Source organism: Petromyzon marinus, unplaced genomic scaffold (assembly GCF_048934315.1).
Source record: "Petromyzon marinus isolate PM22_M1 ecotype Great Lakes invasive population unplaced genomic scaffold, UKy_Petmar_22M1.pri1.0 PM_G_Scaffold_39, whole genome shotgun sequence".
Classification (NCBI taxonomy): Eukaryota; Metazoa; Chordata; class Hyperoartia; order Petromyzontiformes; family Petromyzontidae; genus Petromyzon; species Petromyzon marinus.
In genome coordinates, this window is record NW_027422972.1 from 2,182,572 (window position 1) to 2,192,679 (window position 10,108).

The following is a 10,108-nucleotide window of genomic DNA, read 5'->3' on the forward strand; positions in this document are numbered from 1 at the left end:
GCACCGGGATAGAAGCTGTGGAAACGAGGCGGTGCACGGACATCTCCGTGTGCAGCAAAGTTGTTCAAGGGTTTTTCAATTTTATAAAGAATCAAATGTTTTGACATCAGAATGCGATGTGAACAATATATATTTTTCTCCCGTACAAAACGAAATGTCAAACACCTGAATTTGTTTTTTCTTCAAGGATTCTGTTGTCGTAGTTATGTATGCAGTCTGCAAGTTTTTTTAATGTGGGCACGTGCAAATATTGTCTGGGTACATTAAAATATATCTTTGAAAATGTGTCCTAGACACTATATTTGAAAGTTAATAAAAGTAGAATTGAAACATTAGCACAATGTAGATTTGTATATTGTAGGGTAGAAATATATTTATCATAGCGATGATCTAACATTGGTTTAATACAATTTATATTTTTACTTAGAATACTTTAGCCATGCAATAGACTAAATATAATGCTTGTGTTTTAAAAGAACAAAAATATATTTACCAGGATTAAAGTTGCGCGAAAGATTTTATAAAATCTGAGGCTTGGAGAATTGCATGCTGGGAATTAAATTGAGACAGAAAGGGGTTAATGCATGCCTTGCAGAGCAGGCGCACGTTACAGAGATTATTGACAAAACAGAATGCGATGTGAACAAAATATATTTTTCTCCGCTACATTTTCAAAACGAAATGGCGTCGACATGTCAAACACCTGAATTAGTTTTTTCTTCAAGGATTCTGTTGTCGGTTTTCATTAAAGTGTAATGACAGGGTGACACCTGCTGACATCACAGGGTGACACCTGCTGACATCACAGGGTGACACCTGCTGACATCACAGGGTGACACCTGCTGACATCACAGGGTGACACCTGCTGACATCACAGGGTGACACCTGCTGACATCACAGGGTGACACCTGCTGACATGACAGGGTGACACCTGCTGACATCACAAGGTGACACCTGCTGACATCACAGGGTGACACCTGCTGGCCTGGCAAGGGCTTAACAGGTACGGCCACAGAGGTAACAACCAATCAGGGAAGGAGGCGCATCTGGGGCAAAGGCAACAGGTGGGGCTAGCCGAGTTACTCCGGTAACCTGCTCGAAAGGTTCCACGAGAGGGCGTGGCCGGAGGCGGGGCCTAGCCACGCCTCTGGCCACGCCCTCTCGTGTAACCTGCTCCGAGGTTCCACGAGAGGGCGTGGCCGGAGGCGGGGGATTCGCATTGCTGAGGATGTTGTAGGCAAGCTGACACGCCACTTCCCGTGCTCCCTCCTCGCTGGAGCTCAGAAATTCGGGGAAGATGCCGGCGCCTCCTCCCACCCCAGGAATCGACATCTTATAGAGGAGGCCCACGGGTATCCCGGGCTCCGAGTAAGCGTGCAGCTCGAAGATTGGGTAGCTGACGCCGGCGGTCTGGCACAGCATCCGCAGCCGCACCTCCCACGACAGCATGGCCGCCTCCGGCAGTGCCTCGAGAGCAATGGGCATGGGCCGCAGGTGGAGAGGTACCCACCACAGCTGCATGCGTGCCCCCCAGCCCCCAAATTGGCTTTGTGCGGCTTTGCCGGTGCCCGTGCACTCCGGCTGCAGCAGGTCTGGCACGGCCGCCTCCATCTCCACCGCCGCGGCCGCAGCCACCCGCTGCGAGATGGCCCAGTCCACCTTGATGGTCCGGCCCCATAGCTGCAAGGTGATTCGAAGGAGCTTCTTCCTGGCCATGGCGGCCGCGCGATGGCTCCCGTACTCGATGAACGCGTAGCCTCGGTTGAGAGTTTTGTCCCAGCGACAGACGCTCATCTTGACGTCCACCACGCCCTCCGTGGCACCGCTCATCGCCATCATCACCTCCGCTCGCTTCTTGTCCTCTGGCAGCCCCCCAATGAAGAGGCGGCGATTGTCCACGCTAAAGTGGACTCCAATGCAGTGTCCGGGACGGATCTCTAATTTGTTGAGTTTCTTGACGGCATCCGTGGCTTCGACGAGCGTCGCGTAGGTAGCGAACGCATAGCCGCGGTTCTCTCCGCTAATCTCCATCATGAGGCGGAGCTGGTAGAGCTTCCCCACCGTCTCCAGCACGGGCACCAGCTCATCCTCGTAGAGGTCGCGCGGGATCCTCCCCAGAAACACCTCGTAGCCACGGGCGGGAGGGGGCCCCTGCCAGTCGGGCGGTGGTCCGATCTTCCTCTGTCCGTTCTCCTGGACGATGTTGTACCCCGTGCGCAACATGCGGTCCAGCAGGACCTTCATACAGGCCATGCCGAGCGCCGATGGTTTGGCTACTACGGTGGTGCCGGGGCGGCGCCTTGGGGCCCGGTGGAGCCCTTGACACTCCGCGCAGTCGCCTCGTGCCGACAAAGCCACGGGGGGAATCAGCTCCTGAAGAGCCAAATCCCCGGCAGGAACTCGCTCGGCCCAAACCTACAGGCCAGCAGTGGAGAGAGGAAGAGAGAGAGAGTGGAGACGGATGGAGAAAGAGAGCCGCGTTTGTTCGGTCCATGGGCCTAAATGTGACGTTAGCGTAGCCTGTGCAGTATGCATACAGCGCTTTTGTCAATCCACTGCTGGATGAAGCCCTCCCGCACATTGCGCAGAGGAAACAAGAAACACAAACTCACACGGTTCCCGGCATGCGTTTGTTTGTCCTCGGAAATGTTCACCGAGCGATGATTTTGCGTTTCGAGCGGCGCTCACGAGGCGGCGTTTGACTTCGCGCGGTGAACTTCGCCCGTGATGACGTCACTGGGCACGACAGGAGAGGTCGGCGCTGACTTTTAGCGCCGGTTTTTTTCTCCCCATCCAATAGTCCATGAGACGCTTCAAAATGAGACCGTTTTGCCGGTATCAAAGTATGACAAAATAAGAAGAGATTTGATCCTTTTTTGGCAATAAAACGGGTGTTTAGATGTTCAAACACCAAACAGAAACCTTCTTCAATGAATCTTAAGATCTGTTTCATTGCCAGAAAGGATACAACCTATTCTTATTTTTTCATAGCCCATGAGATGTCTCCTTTGTCGGTACCACGTGAGGTGGCCTACATTGAGCAGTTTCAATTTCTCTATGTGGCCAGTGATAAACAAATGCAATGAGTGAGACTATCAAGTAATTTACTTTCATTTTCCATCCAAATAAATGGGTACGACTGAAGTTTTGCTACCTTAGGTGGTACCGAGTTCTGCTCTGGACCATGAGTGGGCCGTTTAATCAATTTTGGCCAGTTTTCAACATTGTTAGGTCCCTAATAGCAACGTGAGCTGTTGTACTACAATTGTGTTCATATTGGATCATCTTTACAACAGAGCAGACATGCAGACAGAGCTAATGCTTAATGCTTTCAAACCCTCATTGTTGAAATGTGAGTTTACTTGCAAATGGAATCACAGTCCCAAATCATGACCGCAGAATGGTTGGAGCGAGTTGTTGGGGAGGGTGGTGGGTCGGGGGTTGAATTGCCATCATCAAAGCAGCACACGCCCCACCTTATGAACCACACAGAGTAATCACGTGAGACAGACGTTGTATAGAAATGAGTATTGTTGTTGTAGCGTTCACCAAAACGATCCAGGATATCTTCTTTGGTTCTTTCGGTAAAGTCACGTAGAATGAGAATAAAATAATAAATTGATAAAATAAAATAACACAAAAAATCCTCACGACGTTTCGGCCACAACACAAGCGGCCTTCATCAGGTGAAGGGACGAGACTGTCTGGAGGACAGCGCTGGAGCGAACAAAGCGAAGCTCAGATCGCGACCTTTAAGCTGTGTGAGAAGAAACAAAAGCGCCTTGACAAAGGAATTAGCTTGGAATTTAGCATTGAAACGGCTGAGTGATTAGCTTGTGACTGGTCACAGAAATGGCTATGTTAAAGTCAGCATACACATTCACAGAGGCATCTATTACAAATCAAACAGGAGAATTTAGCATTGAAATAACTAGGAGAATTTAGCATTGAAATAGCTGAGTGATTAGCTTGTGACTGGTCACAGAAATGGCTATCTTGAAGTCAAAGCCTACACATCTGAGCTATTCACAGTAACTGGGTATACACTACACTATATAATGAATACTATATAGTGAACCAATAAAAAACTAAAATATAAATTACCTCAATGTTATCAATAAACTCTATATATTCTCCAATCAGCTAAGCTACCAACAATAAGTCGTTATATATCACAATTCTATATGGCGAAAAAATGGGTGGATTCTTACCCTCAACTTTAGCACGTACACCAGGCTCTCAGCCTCTCAGGGCTAATGGTTACTCCGACTACACAATCCGCAAAGCCATCACTCCAGTCATGAAGGATCCTCTTGTGGATCCACTCAAAACCATCACCTTATCCTACATTGCAGGGGTCACTAAAAAGATCTCCAAAATCCTGAATAAATACAAGATCCAGGTCCGATGCAACACAGTACATAAAATACGTGATCTGATTCCATCTGTAAAAGATGCTGTTCCAGACATACAGTACCCGGGCGTTTACAAACTAAAGTGCCTCTGTGGTAGTAGCTACATTGGAGAAACCAAACGACATATCTCGGACCGCATCCGCGAACATAAAGCAGACTTGAAACACGGTAGAACGAACTCCTCTGCCGTGGCAGATCACTGTTATAATTCAGTGGGCTCACATGACATTGACTTCTCCAAGACGGAGGTTCTTTGCAAACCAACCGGCTACCATGAGAGATTTGTTCATGAGGCCATTCACATATACAAGCACAGAGACAATTTCAACCGAGAAGATAGATTCTGGCTTAGTAACCATTGGAAAGATGTTTCAAACCATTTCCGTTCTTAATTTTGGTACCGCCAAAGGTGGTCTAATGATGTAGATGACTTCCCCACGCTCAGATTTTAATCTGGCTGAAAGAAAAAAATCATCCAATCCAAATCGATGTTATATCTGCCGAGTTTCCAAATCCAGAGGAAGACCCAAAATCTGTTTGCAGTAGTGACCGCAAATATGATTCATGGACCATGCGGAAACCTTAATGTCAATGCAGCAGCATGTATGAAGGACATAGAGAGCAGCAAGAAATATCCGAGACAATTTATTAAAGACACACAAACTGGAGATGATGGATATCTTCGCTATAGAAGGTGAGCTCCAGCAGACGGTGGATACACAGCAAGACTGAAGATTAGAGGCAACACGGAAATCGAAATGGACAACAGGTGGGTTGTTCCGTATTCTCCGCTTCTTTCTAAAATGTTTCAGGCGTAGATGTGTTGACCACGCTCCACCTCCTCCAGTCAGTGTGTGTATCATGGTGTGTCAGTGTGTGTGTCAGTGTGTGTCCGGCAAAACAACCCCCTACCTCCTCGCGGTGCCGGACGGGCAACTCTGTCGTGGACAGTGCTGTGGGGGGAGATCCAATTTTGATTGGCTCCTCCCCTCATGGCATATGTGTCCACCACAGGGGCTAAACGGGGGCTCTGGACGGGTGCGAGGGGCTGGTAACCCCTCCACCTTCAATTAATTACCACGAAACCACGAATTAAACTGAAATATGTAACTAATAAGCTTGTGCCGGAGGCCCCAGGGGGCCAGGCGTCTATGACGTCTCCTGGCCAAACCCCAATTGGCGGAGCCAGGAGATTGAATACCTACCCTCGGGGCTACTCCAGAAACAACGAAAAGCCACTACGGGTGGCCACGTGGAATGTTCGAACGCTCACTGCAGAGGAGAGGCTGCCACTCCTCTGTCGGGAGCTGGACCGGTACCGCCTGGATCTATGCGGCATTCAGGAGGTCCGGTGGACCGGCTCTGGCTCCTGCCACCATGAGGGGTGGACAGTCCTCTACTCGGGGCAGCAGACTGCCAAACAACAGGGTGTGGGTCTTCTTTTGAACAAAAGAATGAAGGGGGCGTGGGAGCGTGGCGGTGAGGTGTGGGAAGCTGTAAGCCCCAGGCTACTTTGGGCTCGCCTTCCCATCAACCGGAGGCGAGGAATGGTGGTCGTGGTTACTTATGCCCCCACCGAAGATGAACATCCGTGGAGGGATGCAGGCAAAGCCGATGAGTCAGATGCCTTCTATGACCTCCTGTCACAGGTGCTGGCTAAAGTGGCCCCTCGGGATAGAGTCATCATGTTGGGTGACTTCAATGCCCGAGTTGGTCATGATACTGGCACCTGGTCTGGAGTGATTGGAGGGCATGGGCCAGATCAGCCCAATAACAACGGTAGGAGGCTGCAAGATTTTTGTGCAGCCCATGGGCTTGTAATTACCAACACGCTGTTCCGGCATCGGCGCATCCACACAACATCATGGATGCATGCCGGGTCCAAGCAAGAACATCTGCTGGACTACATAGTGACGGACCAGCGAATGCGAGCCCATGTCCTTGACACCAGGACCTACCGTGGAGCTGATCTGCCCTCTGACCATCGACTAGTCATCTGTAAGATGCGCCTGCCATTCTTCCACTCCGGTGGTGGGTGTACACCCAGGACCCCATTCCAACATAAAGTGGCCTGGTCTCAGTTATCTGATGAAAGTTGCAAGCGAGAATTTCATCATCGCTTGCGGCTGGGATTGGCATCGTCCCCGACTCCTCCTGATGTCGAGGGTAAATGGGCGAGGTTTAGGACTGTGACTCATGCAGCTGCAATGGCTGCTTTGGGTACGCGGTCCAGACCTCCCCAGAGACCCTGGCTGACAGAGGAGGTGTTCAGGATGGTTGAGAAAAAGCGACAGGCCCACTGTCATCGGCTACAGAATCCCACGTCAGAGAATGAGGAGGCTTACCGCAGCCTTCGCTCGGAGGTTCGGAGAGCCGTGAGGCGCTGCAAGGATGGGTGGTGGTCGCGGGTTGCTGAGGAGATGGAGTCTGCCTCAGTGGCCCGTGATCACAAATCTCTATTTAACTCCATCAAAAAAGTAACCTGCAGCGCCACACCTATTACCATCATTAGGGGAAAAAATGGTGATCCAATCTCCGACCCCCAGGAACAGGTTCGCAGATTTGCTGAGCATTTCTGTGAGGTCCTGGGGGAGGGAAAATCCCTCAGCCAGGAAAACATCGTGGCACAAAGTGAGGATGACCCTGCTGAGGCTGCGGTGCCTCAAATATTGGAAGAAGTCACCCCTGTGAGTGGCTGGCTGAGGTGCCATCCGTTGAGGACAGCAAGTTGGCACAGTAGGGGGCACAGGTGGTGCATCAGCCAGTCGTCTCAGTCAGTCGACCTGTCGCATCTGGGTCTGCCCCGTGACCTCCTGCCAGCGGGCGTTCGACAATTCACGTGGCCTCAAGGTGCACATCGCCTGGCACAAGCGTCGTGGTGATGTCACCGCCACTTAGTGGCGAACTGCGGTTGTTGTTGTTGATAGTGGAGCTGCTGGTAGTATATTTGGAGTGTGCGTGTCTCTGCCTCGTGGTTGCATGGATTTGTTTCTGGTTCCTCCGGTTTCCCCCCCTCCAGATTTAGAATTAACGTCACGCATTTAAAATATTTAACTGCGATACATTTCCACACGATGAAGTCACTTTGTGTTGAGCTTTCATTCGTGATGGCCAGGTCGCTTGTGAAAAAAAGCTACATAGCTCAGTGGGCCTTACCTTGTACAATAAAATAGAAAAACTAGTTTATAGTTTAAGAGAGATTAGTTGGATCTGTCACGTGGGTTATTTTAAAAAAATGTTATTCGTTTCATCAGGTCTTGTGCACAGATTACAAAAACATTTGGAGGGAAAAAAAAAACATGCTGGCCGTTATGTGACTTCACCGAAAAAGCCAAAGAGTACGTTATGGTCAAGTTTTATCAAAACATTTTTTTTAGGATATTTGCTCTTAATGTGCTTACTTTCCCCCAGCACATTCACTGCATTGTCTTGGTGAATGCGAGGCATCGCGTGGTCATAACCCACCGGGTTATTTTCCCCTTAAGTGTCAAGAGATTGACATTCTCAATGGAAATCATTTCAGGTATTCACTGAAAGTGTCAGAGCTGAATGTTCAGGATAAAACTGAACATTCGTGCTAAAGATTGGTGCCATATTGTACGATTATAATTGTGCAAAATGCAACCAAAACACAATTAGCACGGTTAGCTACGTACCGCTACAGTCTACATTATAGACTGCCAGTACACTCACTCAGCTTAATAACCATTGCTACAGTCAACATTATAGACTGTCAGTACACTCACCATACTTAATAACCATTACTACAGTCTACATTATAGACTGTCAGTACACTCATTCAGCTTAATAACCATTACTACAGTCTACATTATAGACTGTCAGTACACTCACCATACTTAATAACCAGGCTACAGTCTACATTATAGACTGTCAGTACAAACACCATACTTAATAACCAGGCTACAGTCTACATTATAGACTGTCAGTACAAACACCATACTTAATAACCAGGCTACAGTCTACATTATAGACTGTCAGTACACTCACCCAGCTGAATAAGCAGGCTACAGTCTACATTATAGACTGTCAGTAAACTCACCATACTTAATAACCATTACTACAGTCTACATTATAGACTGTAGTACACTCACCAAACTTAATAACCATTACTACAGTCTACACTATAGACTGTCAGTACACTCACCATACTTAATAACCAGGCTACAGTCTACATTATAGACTGTCTACATTATAGACTGTCAGTACACTCACCATACTTAATAACCATTACTACAGTCTACATTATAGACTGTAGTACACTCACCAAACTTAATAACCATTACTACAGTCTACATTATAGACTGTCAGTACACTCACCATACTTAATAACCATTACTACAGTCTACATTATAGACTGTCAGTACACTCACTCAGCTTAATAACCATTACTACAGTCTACATTATAGACTGTAGTACACTCACCATACTTAATAACCATTACTACAGTCTACATTATAGACTGTCAGTACACTCACCATACTTAATAACCAGGCTACAGTCTACATTATAGACTGTCAGTACACTCACCATACTTAATAACCATTACTGCAGTCTACATTATAGACTGTCAGTACACTCACCATACTTAATAACCATTACTACAGTCTACATTATAGACTGTCAGTACACTCACCATACTTAATAACCATTACTACAGTCTACATTATAGACTGTCAGTACACTCACCATACTTAATAACCAGGCTACAGTCTACATTATAGACTGTCTACATTATAGACTGTCAGTACACTCACCATACTTAATAACCATTACTACAGTCTACATTATAGACTGTAGTACACTCACCAAACTTAATAACCATTACTACAGTCTACATTATAGACTGTCAGTACACTCACCATACTTAATAACCAGGCTACAGTCTACATTATAGACTGTCTACATTATAGACTGTCAGTACACTCACCATACTTAATAACCATTACTACAGTCTACATTATAGACTGTAGTACACTCACCAAACTTAATAACCATTACTACAGTCTACATTATAGACTGTCAGTACACTCACCATACTTAATAACCAGGCTACATTATTATTCACAAATTAAATCGTTTGTATTTGGTCAATGTCCCAGAGCCTCAACACTGCCCCATAGACCCAACACTGCCCATAAATTCAACAGTGCATATTTAAACTATCTGCGAATCACGGGCTGGACATTTGAGGCCACTTTTTACCTCACGTTTTCCCTCACGAGAGGCGATCTCGCACCCCTGGGGGGTCGTCATCGTCGTTAATTTCTGCTCCGAAATAAAAAAAAATTCAAATCCGCACCTCACGACTCTCAAAATGGCGCCTGGCCGAGGAGGAGTCTCAAAAATTTGGCGGGAAAAAAAATCCCGCGTCACGTGGCTAGGGAGGAACCAAATCTGATTGGCTCCAAGTCGCCGCTTGGACCAATCAGAGAGCTCCAAGCGCCTCGCCTCACAGCAGCTCCGCTCCTGCACTGATAGATCACTGCAGAAGGTCTCTCGTCTGTAGTTGAATGGTGTAATAGTGTGTGTGTATCTGTGTGTATGTGTGTGTATCTGTGTCTCTGTGTGTGTATCTGTGTGTACGTATGTGTGTGTGATGTGTGTGTGTCTGTGTGTCTCTGTGTGTAATGTGTGTGTGTCTCTGTATGTGTGTCTCTGTGTGTGTCTCTGTG

The 10,108-nt window shown here is 47.4% G+C and overlaps 1 protein-coding gene across 1 annotated transcript; it reads right to left on the reverse strand.

Moving 5' to 3' along the window:
* Positions 1–940: 940 nt before the first annotated feature.
* LOC142916492 (dead end protein homolog 1-like) lies at positions 941–9,766 on the reverse strand. Its single transcript, XM_076061622.1, has 2 exons — positions 9,639–9,766; positions 941–2,415 (listed from the first exon to the last, which is right to left on the reverse strand). Exons 1-2 carry the CDS (start codon positions 9,687–9,689, stop codon positions 997–999), a joined length of 1,470 nt encoding a protein of 489 aa, XP_075917737.1. The 5' UTR covers positions 9,690–9,766; the 3' UTR covers positions 941–996.
* Positions 9,767–10,108: the final 342 nt, after the last annotated feature.

Bases quoted from the DNA above. Each gene is read 5' to 3' on its own strand.
- LOC142916492 (XM_076061622.1), bottom strand. From the start codon at position 9,689: ATGACGACCCCCCAGGGGTGCGAGATCGCCTCTCGTGAGGGAAAACGT. The intron at 2,416-9,638 runs GTAAAAAGTGGC...GCTGGCCTGTAG, and splicing joins CTCGTGAGGGAAAACGTGAG to GTTTGGGCCGAGCGAGTTCC.